The following is a 19,148-nucleotide window of genomic DNA, read 5'->3' on the forward strand; positions in this document are numbered from 1 at the left end:
ATGGAAGAAACCATGTCATGGTCATCAGTGCCTATGCTCCTACCATGGCCAATCCAGATGAAACAAAGGACAAATTCCACTCTGTCATATCCTCTGTTCCTAAATCGGACAAGCTCATCATCCTTGGTGACCTTAATGCTAGAATCGGCTTTGACAACATCCCCTGGGAAGGGGTCATTGGGAAGTATGGCGTAGGCTGCTGCAATGGTTTTCTATTGCTTCATACCTGCGCAGAACATGAACTACTCATCACCAACACAGTCTTACGCCTCCCCTACCTGCAACAGGATGACATGGATGCATATCCGATCTAAGCACTGGCACATCATTGACTATGTGATTGTCAGGAAGAGGGATAGGCAGGATGTATGGGTGACCAAGTCCATGTGTGGTGCTGAATGTTGGACTGACCACCGTTTTGTAGTCTCCAAGCTAAACATCTGTATCCAACTTAAAAGATGCCTGCAAGGCTAGAAGATTCCAAAACAGCTGAACCAAGCTGAAGAACTCCAACTCAAAATCGACCTTTGTCAGCACTCTAGAAAACCATTTTCAGTTTACCCCTCCGGACACCCAGAATGTGGAGGCAGCCTGGACGACACTTAGAGAGCTGGTATACAACACCGCCACAGAGATCTCAGGACCTTCCCCCAGAAAGCACAAGGACTGGTTTGATTAGAATTACAAAAACTTCTGGGTTGGATGAAAAACATCGCCTTCACAAAGCATGCATAAATGATTCTAAGAACGCTTCAAAGAAAAATGCCTTCAGTAACATTCATAGGACTGATAAACAGAAACTCTGGCATATGCTGGACTCCTGATGCTTGCACAAACTTTGGCCTTACAATCAACACAAAGAAGACTGAAATAATGTATCAGCTATCCCCCGGAAAACTGTATGCTGAGCCAAAAATTACAGTCAACAGCTACAAACTGAGTGCAGTGAACAGGTTTACCTATCAAGGCAGCACTCTGTCCCAAAATGTTGTAATTGATGACGAAGTTAACTCATTCGGCCCTGATCCCGTCTGTAGGTGTGATCCGGTTTCTGCATTCAATGGCCGATCCTGCCTGTAGTCGTGAATTGTTTACTGCATTCAATGGCCAATCCCGTCTCCAGGCGTGATGAATATGTGTTAGATACAATGTCTCTGATTGGTTAGAAATGGTTTATTCCAAGAACTAAACAACTATTAAACCAATCAGAAATGATTTTACTTTCATTTGTGGAAATTTGAATTGTTCAGAAGCCAAGGGCTACAGTTTGAGAGAGGTTTAACTACACGTGTTCTGTTCATGAAAAATCGTAAATGATGGCGGACGGAAGAGTGATTTTTAATGAGAACAAAAATGTGGAGTTTCTTGGGTTTGATCTTGAAAATATTGAGCAAGCTGAGGAAAGATATGTTCGGCAGTTGGATATTTTGTGAGATTTAGATTTGGACATAGAAGTTTCTGAGATTGAATCATCCGAAGATGAGGATGCTGACAGCGATGATGATGGAATTCTTACGGATAAACGTTGCACATAATTTTGTAAATACTGTATAAATAAGTTGTGAAAGACTTTGACAAATAAGGAAAAAATTACATCAATGTGTCGACAAATTCATTTGAAATAAATGGTGAAAATTTCGTGGATTTTATTTGGATATAAGAAGAGAAATTAAGGTAAGAGTGAATGCATGTGCATGATGTTTTCAAACAGGTAAAAACTATGGGGCACAAGCAGCTAGACACAGCTTTGTGCTTCTGAGGCATAGCCAGTGGTGTCGCTAGGGGGGTGCAGGGGGGTGCGGACCGCACCGGGTGACACCATCTCAGAGGGGTGACACCAAAATGAAAAATTGCAAATTTTACAGAGCACACACTACTCAGTCTGGTCGGATTTCATAAGCGGATAACCGATCATAGTTAAATATATGACTAGCAGGCACAGCAGTGGCGTCGCTTGGGGGATGCAGGGGGTGCAGACTGCACCGGGTGACACCATCAGAGGGGGTGACACCAAAATGACATTACTAAGGATTCTGTATGGTCTGTTACGGAAGGAGGACCATAGGGGTGACACCATGAGCTACCACACTGGGTGACACCAACCTGAGTGACGCCACTGGACATAACAGCAGAGATACTGAAAACAGTGCTGGGGCCAAATGAGTTAATGCCAGGATTGCAAAGACCAGCACAGCATTCAGGGGACTACACGCCAAGGTCTGGACCAGAAGAGGCATTAGTCTTCGGACAAAGTTGAAGGTGTACAGAGCGATAGTACTCCCTGTGTTATTATATGACTGCAAAACCTGGACAGTGTACCAGTGCCATGCAAAGAAGTTCCACACTACCTGCCTCAGAAGACTCCTAAACATCAATTGGCAAGACAGGATCCCTGATACTGATGTCCTTGCCCAAGCAAGCTTTCCCAGTATCTACACCATCTTGATGCAATCACAGTTGCAGTGGGCAGGCCATGTAGCTCACATACCAGACCACCGGCTTCCAAGAACACTCTTTTATGGCGAGCTTGAACAAGGAAGACGCAGCAACGGAGGCCAGAGAAAATGTTGCAAGGACACCCTGAAGATGCCATTGAAGAACTTTGGCATTAGCTATGACACATGGGAGCAGACTAACCAGGACAGGGTCGTGTGGCACTCTTCCATCACTAAAGGTGCTGTATCTTGTGAGGCCAACAGGACAGCCATGTCTGAACAATGGAGGCAGGCCAGGAAATCCCAAGCCAGTAATCCAATGTTAAGCGTTGCTACCATCCCATGTCCACAATGCCACAGAACATTCAGAGTGCACATCGGCCTCATCAGCCACTTATACACCCACTAACAATTTGTTCCTGATTAAACTCACTATGACTAAAATGGTTGTCATCGACTTGATGGATGAACTATATATATAATTATATACAAAAGGATTTTAGTATCATTAAAACTTCTGGAGCAGGGTATGTATTGTGTGAGTACAAATGAGTTGAAATGAGTATGGGAGTTGAGTACAAATTGAGCAAGGCTAGGAGTATTGGAGCTGAGTACATATTGAGCAGGGCTAGGAGTACAAATGAGTTGAAAAGAGTACAGTACTCAGTAATCATGGTGTACCTCAAGAGATATGTGACACTAAAATACATGTAGTATATCTGAACCCTTTTGTCTTCCCTTCGTAGAGATCATCCTGACATGAAGGTCATTACAGTTTTACCAATTATGCCCAAATGTCACGAATTATGTCTACCTTTTCTAAAAATAGGACTATTAAAAAACCAATTTGACTAAATTTGCCAGCAAATATTCTGGTACAGATTTTCAAATGATGCTGATTAAAAATAACCACTGTTACAATAAAAATACAAAATCCTTTAAATGTCTTCTTCTGAAAAATCCTTTGACAGAATTTAAGTAGATTTGGCATTAAGACATTTTAGTTTATGAAACCAATCTGACATCAAATATTGTCACGAGTACTTCAATAAAAAATATTTAAAAAATAATAAAATTTGACCAAGTATCTTCTCATGAGATCAGTTTTAGTTTGTAAAAATGATATCGATCCATTATCAAATATGGCTGCCAGTATTTAAAAAAGAAAAAACATTAAACATTATCTTGGAAATTTGTCAACAGAAGTTGACCAAAGTTCAGAGAAAGTGTTTAGGCTGTATGGCTGCCGGTACTAAGCAAAATAGGAAAACCCTGGTATTTGAATTTTAGATGCTGGTCATATGAGCAGTCTCGGGCACACTTGAACTTCTTGCATTAACACTTCACTGGGAATAAGTTTGACAATCATTAAAAAGTACTTCAGTATTAAACAATCCCTTGTAATAACTCAAGTTTTTATATGGTTACCATAAGTTGGATGGCTTGAATGGATTTCAGTTCTCCATGTTTATGGCATAGTGTTCATTCTAAATATAGCTAATGTCAGTAATGAGAGGTCTCACTATGATTTTAATACTAGGAGTCCAGGACTCCCTTTTTGGTAAAAATAGGGGAACCACCAGCAAATGTTGCAGTTCCCTCACAAAAACTCTGCAAACTAAAACTATTGGTTGTCACTGAGTTTAATTTTTACATTCTTTATAACATTGACTTAGCTCTTGTTCGTTCATCAGAGTGAGACTGAATTTTGTCAGTCCAAAAGAATGTCTTATTCCAAGCACTAAGCTAGGCACGAAAATACTTATCCAAATTTGCAAATGGCATTTTGTCTAAGTCTCAACATGTCTTGATTCCAAGGTCGCATGCACTGCTTATTCCTCTGCAATCGGAAATTTACACAAAAATGAAATATAAAGTTGTTTATTTGATGTACTCTTATAAATGACCACATGTATATCTCTGGGTCTTTCTGTCCCGGAATTCAATCACTGTAAATGTCAGTACATTTTCCCACACAGCCGCCAGTCAAAGCCTTTGAACTTGCCGCCCAGCTATTGCATCATGTTCTTTTGATGTACTCTTATAATATAATGGCAACATGTACATCAGAGGATCTTTCAGCTACTGAATTCTGTCACTGTAAATATTATCACATTTTTCCCGCCCTGCTGCCAGTCAGTCTTTGAACTCGCCACCCAGCTATTGCATCATGTTCTTTTGATGTACTCTTATAATATAATGACAACATGTACATCAGAGGGTTTTTCTGCCACTCAATTCTGTCATTGTAAATATCAGCACAGCTAATTGATCAACATATTTTCCCACTAAGCAGGTGGCTGAAGCAGGACTGGCAAGTCTTTGAATTTTGCTGCCCGCTTATTACATACATATGGAGGACTCCCACTTAAGTGATTTTTCTGCATCTTAGAAAAAAATTGGCATCCAATTAAGAGTAATTACCTCTGGTAATAATAGTAATAAACTTTATGGCTTAACCAAAATTAAAAACAAGGTATAAATCCTCTGACCTTTTATGTAAATTTTATGCAAGGGAATCAATTCAGATTTAGGTAGATTAATTGCCTTGATTGTAGTTAACTCCCCTTGATATTGTTTCACAGATAGAAACATTTGAAACAATAATAGAAAATGCTGTTAGAAGGAACTCACAATAATGTCACCAATAATGTTTCAAATGTCAGTATAAAATTTTCTTATAACATGCAAAGATAAGAAAATTTACAAACATATTTTAAAGAGAATAGTAAAGTGACCATAATCAGCAGTATCTCTTTTCTTCCATCATAACTAACAGCTGTGTCACTTGTCACTCAGCATTAAGAGGTTAGTGTTAGGACTGGTTAGCCTGGTGTCAGGATAATATGACTGGGTGGGTCACAATGCTACATGTCTGTGGCATGATGTTCTAGTGCTAGACATCACTATAAACAGCCACACTGAAGCTATCATAGCGATATGACTGAAAAATTGTTAAAGCTACATGTATGTTTAAAATGTAAATCACACACACACACACACACATACATGCACTCTTCCATCATATCTTATGTAATTATGTAATGTCCTTATCCAAAATCATCAGTATTCCCAGTACCTTGATTAATATTGAGTTTACTTCATTTAATTTTTCTTGTTGATTATAACTCATTATACAGCAATTTCACAAGGATGATGCTATTCACATTTGGTTTTGCATTCATCAAACCCATTAGTACACATAACACAACCTTGCTTTAAGTTAAAAACAGAGAATTAGCCAGTATATATAGAGGTTCATGTGTCACTACATCTAGGTGATGCTGGTATCCAAAGTGCAGGACCTTGCATGAGACTGATACTTAAATGTGTACATTTCATACTCTTTTTGCCAAAAATAGATTACCTATGTCACCACTTTAAGTGCTGCTGATACCAGCTACCTAAAATAGTTATGGGTACAGTACTTATATAATGATTAACACATATGAAGTGTGGAGATAGGGGAATTATCTGTGAATCAGTTCATGACACATAGACCAAGGGAAACAGAAGATTGCACTACTTAATGATAATGGAACTACACCATGTCATACAGGATATGCAATACTTCAATATAGGTATGCATTAGATAAAAGAAACATCAACATGCAATTGTGTGTGTGAGAGCGGAAAGAACATTATAGTAATTCCCATATCCACATGTCTGTCTGTTTGTCAAAACTCCTCATTATGTTTCGAGACAAAGGTATTGCATCTCAGGCAGCATTGTTGTTGGTATCAGTGTTGGTATAAAAATTGAAATTTTCAATAATACTTCATTTTTCAAATGCAGACCTATGTGCAGTTCACCTGAGCATGTGACATACACACACACACACACACACACACACACACATGCACACACACAGTGAAACTCCCGAAAACTAACTTCATTATTCTGGAATCTACCTTTTTTCTTAAAATACAGTAGAACTAGAACATGTCTTAAAACACCACCAGAACATAATGGTCTCTCAAGACAGGTGATCTCTCACAACAGTTCATAACACTACATAACCAATTAATCTGTGAGAACCTGGTTTCTCAAGACAGGTTGTCTTTCAAAGCAGGTTTAACTGTATCATTTTGTATCCCTGTCACCTGGAACCCCTTAACTTCAGTTATCTGAAACAAAGTGTGACCCCTATTTCTTCACTTTTAAAAACCCCATAAAACTGAAAGCCACTTCTAACTTGTGACTCAAGTTTGCCTGCTAAAATCCTGACACACTATGGAACAATAATTTATCTATGAGAAAAAGACCTGGAAAATATCCCTAAGGCACATGAAGTTAAAAGCAATACTTGACACAAGCACCAGCATTGATTATGGCTGACAGTAGACTAAGATGAATCTTTGTACAATAAAAAGAGAATCAGCTTTTTTTAAGGTGAATTATTAAAAGAAATGCTTGTAGGTAAGCCATTTAAGATAATGCTTATCTGTTTATTACCTAATTGTGATGTTATTCATTTGTATACAAGAGCTGAAGAACATGTTTGTGTTGTTTTAATTAAATATGGCTTTATTAATGAGGTATGTGGCCTCACTTTTAGTGCTTTCTTCACAGAGACTGACAAAACAGTATTCTACAAGCCAGATTCACTCGATTGAATTACAGTTGAGAAAAATCATTACATACATGTACATTATTTAGGAAGCCATGACTGTCATTTGTTTTCACTCACATGTCACAATGTCAGAACAACCAGCTTAGCATTATGGGATTGAACTATTCATACATGACAAAATTAGATTAGAAAGTATAAATCTGTGCCAAAACCGACACTGAACAAATGGGGACAAGTCTACTGCTCTAACGCAAAGTGCGGATTCTAGCGTTCACCGACCCTTATCTGTGTTTTTCATTATCACAAAAATTATTTTATCTGTCTTATCTGCAGAGTTTGGATCATTTTCTGTGGATTTTGCTGACATGTGTAAATAAGACTTTAGATGTCTAAATAGCCTTATATAAACACCTGACAATTATTTGTTGTTAGTGTAAAAAAGAAAATTAGTTAACCATGCTGGGGGAAAAGACAACATTACATGTATCATTAGCTGTGGATACTGGTGTGAAATGTCATGTACTGTTATGGCACTCATTTAAAAGAGAAAGAGAATTTGTAGTTTCATATTATGCAGAAACATTTTTGTCAACAAAGAAATAACGTTGCTTTGTTGTATTTTTTCTTAGTGAAAAAATGATTTACCAAATTGTGGGTTAGGGGGTTAAACAATGGTAGTTTTCATAAATTTCTTTTTTTTTTCTACTGAAAATAGAATCACTGGATAGAGAGACAGAGACAATGTAAACATATTAGCCAATGGATAGATAAATAGATGGATGGTTGTATGAATCATTTGTATGATAGAATCTGTTGCAATGATTACACTTGATGTTTTGTGCGTAAAGAAGATTAACATAGGTCTGAAGAGGAATTTTTTAAATATGGCACATAACTTCAGATTTATTTATTTATTTTATTAGCATTTGCTGGCACACCAGCACAACCATGGATACATGGTACCAGTTCAGAGTAAATTTATACAAGTATAAAAATGAAAAATTGCATATAAAACTTTAGACAGGTATACCCTTCCAAATGAATGTAAACATGAAATACTATGGATTGATGGATGAATAAAATGGATAAATAGCTTAAAGGATTAATGTATGGATTGTACAAAGCAATGTGATGTCTTTATAGAACTATTCTTAATTATCTTTTTCAGAGTTCATCACTATGTCATAGAGAAGCAGCCTGATGGCTCGTACATGATACCACAAGGGCGCAAATTTAATGGCCCAATCGAGCTCATTTCACACCATCAAGAGAGTAAGGATGGTATTATTACTCAACTATCGGTGCCATGTAACAGACTGCCATACCAGTCCCCTGTGGCATTCAGAGGGATGACTTATACTGACCTTGAGGCTGAATTACTAGGCAAAGCCAAGTCAATGAAGGTCCGCACTATTTTGAATACTAGATGACTGTATTTTAAATATCAGCCCCATGCCTTAATATTAAGCACATGCTTATTGATACATACCAGTTCCATGTCTTAAAAAGCACATGCTTTTGTTACATACCAGTCCCATGTCTTAAAAAGCACATGCTTTTGTTACATACCAGTCCCACGTCTTAAAAAGCACATGCTTTTGTTACATACCAGTCCCATGTCTTAAAAAGCACATGCTTTTGTTATTTACCAGTCCCATGTCTTAAAAAGCACATGCTTATTGTTACATACCAGTCCGATGTCTTAAAAAGCACATGCTTATTGATACATACCAGTCCCATATCTTAAAAAGCACATGCTTTTGTTACATACCAGTTCCATGCTTTAATAAACATATTTGTTTTTTTACATACCAGTCCCATACCTTAATAAGTACATGATTTTTGGAACATACCATCCCCATGCATTAATAAGAACATGCTTTTTGTTACATACCAGTCCCAAGCATTAATAAGAATACGCTTTTTATTACATACCAGTCCCATGCATTAATAAGAACATGCTTTTTGTCACATACCAGTCCCAGTCATTAATAAGAACATGCTTTTTATTACATACCAGTCCCATGCATTAATAAGAACATGCTTTTTATTACATACCAGTCCCATGCATTAATCAGAACATGCTTTTTGTTACATATCAGTCTCATGCATTAATAAGAACATACTTTTTGTTACATACCAGTCCCATGCATTAATAAGAACATGCTTTTTGTTAATACCAGTCCCAAGCATTAATAAGAATATGCTTTTTATTACATACCAGTCCCATGCATTAATAAGAACATGCTTTTTATTACATACCAGTCCCAAGCATTAATAAGAATATGCTTTTTATTACATACCAGTTCCATGCATTAATAAGAACATGCTTTTTATTACATACCAGTCCCATGCATTAATAAGAACATGCTTTTTGTTACATACCAGTCCCATGCCTTAATAAATACATGGTTTTGTAACATACTAGTCCCATGCCTTAATAAATACATGCTTTTTGTTACATGCCATCCCACGACTTAATAAGCATATGTTTTATGTTACATACCAGTTCCTTGCATTGATAAGCATATGCTTTTTGTTACATATAGACCCCATGCCATAATAAGCACATGTATTTTGTTACATACCAGTCCCATGTCTAAATAAGCACAGGCTTTATATTACCTACCAGCCCCTTGTCTTAAGAAGCAAATGTTTTTCGTTACATACTATCCCCATTCCTTGATAAGTACATGGTTTTTGGCACAAGTCACATAAAAATGATCCATTTCCAAATGCATTTGTTTTAATCCTAGCATGCCTTGTGACAAATAGCCAACTAGCAAGTTTGTTTAATCAAAGTTGTATCGTAATAAGGTTTAGTTTACATTACAAGAATTTTTGAATAAAGGTCATAATTTTGCTTTTGGAAATTCAATTTCATGGGGTCATTTGTAAAGAGGCTTTCATCCTGAAGTAGATCAGTTATGGGCAGAATAAGTGCTGAAGGTCAGCTCTGGCCAGCGACCTGCTTGTATCCATTGATTTACATCATGGGGCATGGCTTTGAAAATCACTTTTCTGGCCCATGCCCTGGAGAAAGTTGCCCATGCATGTGTAGACTTTTGTCATCAAATCAAAGTTGGACTGTTTTATATCATGAATTGATGTTTTAAGACCAGTATTGATTAGGTATGATTGTGGGTGTCCCCATAAGGGGTTTTGACACTCAAGCATAAGTTAGGAAGGATAGTACAGGTCTCCCCATAAAGGCTCATGATAGACAAAAGATATTATGATTAGAGTAAAAAGGTGCTTTTTTATTGAACAGAATTTGTAATTGTTACAACTTATAGTTTGTAGTATTTTCTCACAGAATATTTCTGTATTTAAAAGTGTATAGTTTCATTATTCTCTTGTTTCATATTTGCCTGGTTGTCTGTATTTGTTCGTAATCAGATTTTCGTAAACCATTAATCCATGCAGAATTAGAATTTTTTATGCCCCCAGTACTTACATCTTAATTTGGTATTGTTTATTCGTATGTTCATGCACCAATTTGCCCGTCTTGTGTCCAGTATGGCTACCATAGCAGTAATCTTCAAAATTTTGCTGTAGTTACTTTTACTGAATGAAAAGTCTTATTGACATGGGGTTTTCAGCAGAAGACTTCTTGTGATGTCTAGTTGGTCATACGTGAAAATGATGCTGATTGCACATCAAATATGGCCACCACAGTGGCTATCTTGAACGTATTGATATTGCCACTCCTCCTGAAAGGATGGTCATATCAACTTCTTGTCTAGTTGGACCTACATGAAAATGGTACCACTGAGATGTCATATCTGTGTACCTTGATGTCACTACTTCTCCTAGATAGCTGGTAATATTCACATTGCGCTTTCACTAAAAGACTTCTTATGTCTAGCTGGTCATAGTGGAGTGTGTGTGTTTTTGGAATTTTAATGTAGCTTTAACAAGTTTTCAGTCATATTGCTACGATGTCTGCAGTGTGGCAGTTTACAGAGATGTCTATCACTGGGGCATCATGCCACAGACATGTAGCATCATGTCCAACCCAGTCACTTTATCCTGACTCCATGACAACCAGTCCTAACACTAACCTCTTAGTGTTGAGTGCCTAGAAAGGCAGCTGTTAGTGCCATTTTTATAAGTCTTTGGTTTGACTCTGCGGGGGTTTGAACCCGTGACATCCTGCAACCGAGGTAGACACTCTAACCACTAGGCCACTGGAGTGGTAGTCCTAAATAGAAATGGTGCCAATATATTACACAATATGGCCACCATGGCAGCCAAAATAAAAATCTTGTCTTCATTACTCCTCGAGAATGGAAAGTCATATCAGCATGGGGTTTTCACCAGAAGGCTTCCTTTCATGTCTTGTTGGACATAAACTAAAAGGTACTGATTTGTTGTCCAATATGACCAGAATGGTGGTCATGTTGAAAACCTTGTTATTGCTACTCTTATTAAGTTGAAGTCATTTTAATATGGGGTTTTCATAAAATTAGCTCTTGTGGTGTATCCCAGTAGTTTTTTTTGTGAATATAATTTTTTGTGTGAATTTTTACAAAAATGGTGTTTCCATATGTGAATAATTGTTGGGTTTTTAAATTTGTTGATTGTAGTTGGCATGAAATCTATGAAAACTGGTTATTCTCCAAATTAAAAAAATCCATGCCATTGGGGCAAAAGGCTGGGTTGGGGCACAATATCATCCTATTTTCTGACTTGCAGTGGAGGATACATTTGTCAAGTAAGACATAGGAAAAGAAAACAAGAAATGTGTCCATGGAACATGGACTAAATGAACTGCATATAAATGCCAAACATAACCAAGACTTGATGGATGGATGGACAAGAGTAACCTTGCATGTACTTACCCATACCATGTAGGGCTATATAAAAATGCAAGTGTTTACATTAGAAGGTGCTTTCCATTACGGATCACTGCCATCTCACCTCTGCCTGCATAGGTTTTAGTCTCAGATTCGGCCAACGTGGGTATGTGAGAAAGCATGCCAGTAGCTTCTCGAGGGTTGGTGGTTCTTTCTGGGGTTTTCTCGGGTTCTTCGTCCACCATTAATACTGGCCGCCATGTATAGCCTATCGTGTGCTGAAAAATGGCGTTAAACCCTACAACAACAACAACAACATTAGAAGGTAGGAAAAAGTACACAACATAAATTATTCAAAAAAATGTTGGAAAGCATAACTATGTCAGTTTTCTGATACATATGGAATACAGGAAACATGTGTCCATGGTGATTTTTACAGTTTGTATTTACTTAAAAAGTACTTAAAAGTAAGTACCCTCCAAGCAGGTACCAGCAAACTTTGGTGGCAGACAAGTTGTTAGCAAATGTTTGCTCTATAATTTCTTTAGCTAAATTATTAGGATGATAAAGGATAGCAAGCAACTTTCAAGGAATTCATGCAGTGACCTTTAGCACACGTAGATGCAAGCCTAGAGTTGCTGTGAGAAAGCAATGGAGGAAAATATTAACAACAACAATTCCCCTACATTCAGACCATAGAAACTTAATTTTATTATAAGATTAAATAGAAACACTTGAAGAGCAAAGTTGACAATAGTGTATGATAAACTTCATTCTATGTGTGAGTCATTGGTACAGCTATAAATGGTCAAGTCATAGTATGAAGTATAGTTGCTGTAGATTTAATGTATATACTCACATAAAAGTTGAATCCTACTGCAAACGACAGACCCAACATGCTAACAGAAAAGGGTTCAGTGTGTGTGTTCTACTGATTACTCCTAACAAACTGCACAGACTACTGATGCATTATGTGATGGCAGATAAGACTCTGTACAGTTTGCAGTTGAACTCATAAGCAAGTATATATGATGGCATCCTCAATATAGATTACATGGCCTAATATATATATATATATATATATATATATATATATATATATATAATCTGTTCTAATTCATTTTCAGTTGTTTTAATTAATTTTTTTAGGAGTGCATTGAATGAGGTTTAAAGATGCTAGTGGGTATCTCCAGGTATTCTGATACCCACCCACTGATAATAAATGGGATTATAAAATGAGCCATTGGGTGTCCATTTGCCATAATGGTATGCAAGTTTTCTGCCAGTGCTTGTAATGGCAGCACTCACTTTGTTTTCAAGTTGACAATCCTTTTGATTGAGCCTCAGATACATGTACTTTTGCATTGCCAAGGAGAGGTCTGCCTCTTACATTGCCAAGCAGATGTCTGCCTCTTACATTGCCAAGCAGAGGTCTGCCTCTTACATTGCCAAGCAGAAGTCTGCCTCTTACATTGCCAAGCAAAGGTCTGCCTCTTACATTGCCAAGCAAAGGCCTGCCTCTTACATTGCCAAGCAGACATCTGTCTCTTACATTGCCAAGCATAGGTCTGCCTCTTCCAGTGAATAATTGACCTCAATCCTATATCTTGTAATGTTTACTCTGATTGAGACACAAGTGTGATAAGTGAAAATAACAGAAGATGGTTATTTGATCTTGCCATATAACTGACATGTGTTCAGTTGCAACCTTGAAAAGATTTCAGATATTGTATGTTGAAAGTGTTACTTACAAAGCTCAAGCTCAATCTCTAAGCATCCACATACGACATTGAGGCCAAGGAACTATGAGGATGAATTCTTGGACTATGTACCAGATGAAATTAGGCAGTGACATTTATAGGATACTGTGAATTTAAAAAAAAAAGGTTTGTATGCATTTAATACAATTTCCCTTTTGTCAGGTACCCAGTTAATTGATCAGTAGGATCGATGAGTACCTGGTGGAAAATTTATAAAATTTTGACATGTTTATTGAGGTTATTGTGGGATAAAAATTAAAATAGAGTCTAATTAATAAAAATAATAAATCTGAATTCCTGTACATCAGTTTATCTTTATTTGTATTTTAGGGAGTTAAGATGGAGAGAGCCCTGGGGCCTCAAAGGGAGCACCTGATTATCATGGTGGCAAGGGACCTTCATTTTAAACAGCCATGGTACCACAAAAAGATAGGAAGAGATGAGGGGGCCAAGAGACTCCAGAAGAGCGGCCACAAGGATGGCAAGTTTCTGTATGTTCAACGCTTCTTAAAAATATCAGTAACATATTCGCATATTTTCAACCTTAAAGTGCAAGTTTTAAACTTTCTAATGCTGAATGTCTCTTGGAAAAGGGAGATATTTGAAGCGTGATACATGATCATTGTTAGCCTTAACAAAAGAAGTATGTTACATAGTTGATTCAGCCTTGAAAAAATCTTGAATTTGGGATGTTTCCTTATAAACCATTTGAATTGTGAGAAAGTTAAATTTATTCTTGAAAAGTGCTTTAATTTATCAAAATGCACCATGAAGTTTTCACATAACTTCATGAATTTATCTGAGCATCACAAAACATTAAAACTGAATAAAATGTCACCTTTTAATTTAGAATTGTTTTTACTTCAATGTTTCAGAAATAATGAGTAAATAAATAAATGATTGGGATAAAATTGGGTGGATCAAATGACACATGAAATGGACATTTAACAGATGGAGTAGCATCCATTTGCAATAGTTTTAACTAACTGGTTATGTGTTTTGTATGTGTTAGTTTGTTTTCTTCTACATATGATATGGAGAAAGTTCAATTTCTGTAAGAAAAACTTGAAAACATTTGATTGTTCTTGAAAACTTCTTCAACATTTTTCTTTGGTTGAATGAACCATGTACTGCATTGTACGGACATATCTTAATTTGTTTTCAATTATTGTCAAATTACGATTGCAAACAAAAACAATATTTGCTTATTTGTAATGATTGTTTTCTAACTTGTTTCACAATATTGTTTTGCTGAATAGTAGAGATTTAAATCATTCAAATTGAATGGAGGACTTGAGCACATATATATATATATATATATATATATATATATATATATATATATATATATATATATATATATATATATAGTGCCTACCAATTTATATATATATACTACCTACATGGTTCATGTGTTATCTCACCCCCTTTGACTGTAACCCTTTATCTACTAACATATTAGAATTTGTATGTGCTCTGCCAGATATTCACAGCTTTTACTCCCCATCCTAAATCTATAAAGCAAAAGTATAATTTAGATAAAATTGATAATGTATTTTTTAATATTCATTTTCTTCCTTGCTCTTTTTCACTCACATGCTCTAATTTTCCCTCAGTGAGTGTCTAAATGATATGTCTAAATCTTTTCTTCATCATTTACATGAATTTGTGATGATTGGATTACTTGTAATGTATTTGGAACAAAATTAGCATGAGCACTTTTTTGTGTTTTTAATTACAGTTTGTTGTCATATACTCAACAAAGTCCATCATTTTTAAATTATATGACCATGCACTTAAACATCAGTGACTGGTCCAGTTATTATGGAATGACATAAGTAACTGCACACTAGTGCTTTGTCAAGGGAGGTAATTCAGTTGGTAATTTTGGACAATCTATTTTACCTGTGACTTTTGAAAATTCAGCTTCACTAAAATTTGCCCACAAAACACATGTTTAATCTATACGTAAAGTTCAACAATAAGTTTACATAAGTATGATAATTTTGATGATTTTCTTCATAATTTATCTTTAGGCTGCATTATACATGTATTATGAAAATATTTCAAAGATACGGTTGTTTGGTCTGAACTTCAGTTTTTTATTTAACAGGTCATTAAAAAAAATAAAAAATAAAAAAAAATACAGTTTGGACCAATCTTTGCTCTTTTATTATTCTGTACAAAATTGAAATGAAGGAGTGAAACCATCAGAAATTTGTCTGAAATTCAGTTGTTTTCCCTCACTGTGAGATATCACCACTGTATGGTATCTATTTTCAGTGTGAGACCAAGAAATGATGGCAAAACATATTTTCTGTCAGTAAGTTATCATTTAGATACTCTGCAATATTGCATTGATAAAACCACTGCATGGTATCTATTTTCAGTGTGAGACAGAGAGATGATGGCAAAACATATGCCCTGTCAGTAAGTTATCACTCAGAAACACGGCACTATTGCATTGATAAAACAAAAGACAACAAATATGGTATACAGGATGGACCAAAATTTGACTGCATTATGATGGTAAGAGCATAACTTTTAATTGTTTATTTGTATTGGAAACGTAACTTAATTAGTGTTATGGAGATGTTGCAAGCCATCCTTGCAGTTAAAGTAATTATACACAGTAGTGGACCTGCCAACTTTATGATTTTGCCATAAGTCTTCCGAAAATTACCCTTTAAATATGGACTTAGAATAAAAGCAAAACCTACAGAAAAATTATTGTTGCTGAAAAATCTGGATAATTGGTTCATCAGTGTATGATTTGGATCTGGGTTTTATATTAGTATTAGTAGAGTTAGTCAAGGAACCAGGCTAACTTTACAGCAGTACTAAAGATGCTTTAAACTGCACATATTTTTTCATGCAAAGCATCTGCATTATCAAACTGGTGATCATAGAATTTTTAGAAAATGGTGCATAGCAATTGATGCATGTTGAAGATAAAAGGGAAAATAAGCCTCTTATACAATGTTAATAATAAGCACAGAAGAAAGAAAAGGAATATTCAGATTCTTGTGAACAAAAGCAGGAAGGTGCACAATTATGTTTATGGGACATCACATTTCGAGTATGGTATGTCTTGTGGCGGGAGATATAATTGCCATTGCCATGTGAAATGGAAACAAAAATGCAATAATTATGTCATGTTGAGAGATAGCAACAAGTCATTGAGCTGCATAGGGTTTGGAACTGAAGTTTGTGCAACTGTACTAGTGGTAAATAAGGAATGTGTACTTTAAAAACTTTTCATTTGAACATAATGTTTACCGTTGCTGCATGTTTCAAATACAGAATTTTCAAGTACGTTTTCCAACTTTACAATAGCAGTTTATGACCTTTTGTTACACTTTACTGAAAACTGGTCAAACTTACAGAAAAGAGTCAACTGCCTTACTGAGACAGTCTCATCTGGGTTGGCAGGTCTGCAGTAGAACTTTGAGATAACTCAAACATCCATTTCTTAATTGCTCATGTGATTTGTTTGGCAGTGAAAGCTACTTAGCATACCAAATCTCATGAAAGACATTTTGGGTTGTAATTGTATGAGAAACAAGCTGGAAGTTGTGTGCTGGAAGGAACATAAAAAACAAAATATGGAACAAATTTACAAGATTTGCATGGAGAGCATTAAAAAGCATGTTTAACAAATCAACAGTAACAGATCATGTGATATTAAACCAAGACAATTTCAAACTGATAAACATGCTGTTTGACAATTCCCAAATGACAGACATGCTGTCTGACAATTTTAAATTGATAGATTTGCTGTCTGAAAATTTCAAAATCTGTTATTATTCTGGCCAGTATGATATTCCTTGATCCAGTGCCATTTGTTATTTATCATGTGATTTGTAACACACACACACATGCACGCACGCACGTACTGTCTATTTTTGAACTGAGTTTTGAATCCAAAATTACAGAGTGTATTACCACGGTTGTATCTGAGCCTCATTTCATATAGTAGATATGGTACATCTGAAGTGATCACTGGTCAGAGATTGTGTTGAACTTTAGAACTGTTTTGCTCAAGAGACAATAAATTTCAACTCTTTTTTTAACTGCAGCTGATTGACCATTACCACAATAAGCAGGATGGGTTATTATGTAAGCTGACAGAGCCATGTCCAGCACCTAACTTTGATGCCAAATTGTTACAGAGTAAGTATTCTTTGCATGTAGGAGCACTTCCATTCCTTTTTGGAACCAGTTTTAAACATACATAATGAATAATTGTTGTGGACTATAGATAGTATTTATTATATTAAGTGAAATGAGAGATGTGAAAACAAGGCCCACTATCATGCCAGGGTCCTACATTGTAAATATGCACTGTATTCATATGATGTTGTTTTGGTTTGGCATATTACACAATGTTAGCTAGAAAAGATTTGAGGTCCTTCATGATTGTTAGTTGCATCATCTGTATGATGACATATACTCTTCACTCAACTCTGTCAACCCTTGTGTTAATTATAGGTGAGCCATTTCAAGTTGCACATCACACTGATCATTTTCTATTTGGTTTTAACTAGTACTCAAGTTTGATGGACAGTATATGACATTTATGATCCCCAGATTGTCAGATTCACATATGACTCCTCCGGTGGTCTAGCAGTCAGAGCATCTGCATTGGATGCAGGAGGTCATTGGTTCAAACCCCAGCAAAGACATACCAAAGAATTATAAAAAATAGTACTAACAGCTGCCTCGCTAGGCAATCAGCATTAAGAGGTTAGTGTTTGGACTGATTGGCCTGGTGTGAGGATAATGTGACTGGGTGGGACATCATGCTACATGTCTGTGACATGATGCCCCATTGCTAGATATCACTATAAACTGCCAGATTGCAGACATTGTAGCAATATGACTGAAAAATTGTTAAAGCTATGTTAAAAATCCAAATTACACACACACACACACACACACACACACTCAGATTCACATATTATTTTTTTCACATAAGAACTCAATATTAATTATCGTCAGATTTTAACCAAATTTGGCTTCCTGAGTTATTATCTAGCCAAGTTATAGCCCCTGATTGTCAGATCTGCCTCTTTTTGTATGGGTTTGATAACTCCTGATATATTTTCATTTCAACAAGTTTAGTATCAGTGATTTTTGTTGTTGTTTTAAAGTGAAATTCCACTTTTCTTCTGCCCAGAATCTGATTTTCCTTTATATGGTCCATTTTTTTCTATGATCTCTGATCAGGTTCATAAATAACAATCCATGCAGACACATTTGACAATAATTTAACTGTTGAAAGATGTCTCTATGTTCTAGTATCCTTTCCGTATGTTATTTAACAGGTGGTCGTTGTAAAGATTATTCTCATTGGTCAAAAGTTTCTACTGTCCATTGAATCTGTCCATAACTGAAACTTTTGGAAATAAGCATTGTTGCCAAACATGGCATCTTGAAATTTCTAAAGAGACAGATAAATGAAAAGTTTGGATAAAGGTTTGAAAATTGTGTGGAAATGGGAATGGTTTGAATGCAGAATCAGTGGGAATGTAGTTGGTCAGTTTGTAGCAGATCTGAAAGGCAGAGGACTGGCATTTT

General features: G+C 36.1%; 1 protein-coding gene across 1 annotated transcript in view; it reads left to right on the forward strand.

Annotated features, from left to right (window-relative positions):
• LOC149806747 (tyrosine-protein kinase SYK-like) overlaps positions 1–19,148 on the forward strand; it is a 99,022-nt gene that overhangs the window by 20,227 nt on the left and 59,647 nt on the right. The window contains exons 3-6 of the mRNA XM_089957142.1: positions 8,178–8,412; positions 13,899–14,059; positions 15,959–16,097; positions 17,648–17,741. Coding sequence (XP_089813268.1) covers positions 8,178–8,412; positions 13,899–14,059; positions 15,959–16,097; positions 17,648–17,741 — 629 coding nt within the window. The remainder of the gene's footprint in view (positions 1–8,177; positions 8,413–13,898; positions 14,060–15,958; positions 16,098–17,647; positions 17,742–19,148) is intronic.

This window comes from Sinohyriopsis cumingii, chromosome 1 (assembly GCF_028554795.1).
Source record: "Sinohyriopsis cumingii isolate HCF-2022 chromosome 1, ASM2855479v2, whole genome shotgun sequence".
Lineage (NCBI taxonomy): Eukaryota > Metazoa > Mollusca > Bivalvia > Unionida > Unionidae > Sinohyriopsis > Sinohyriopsis cumingii.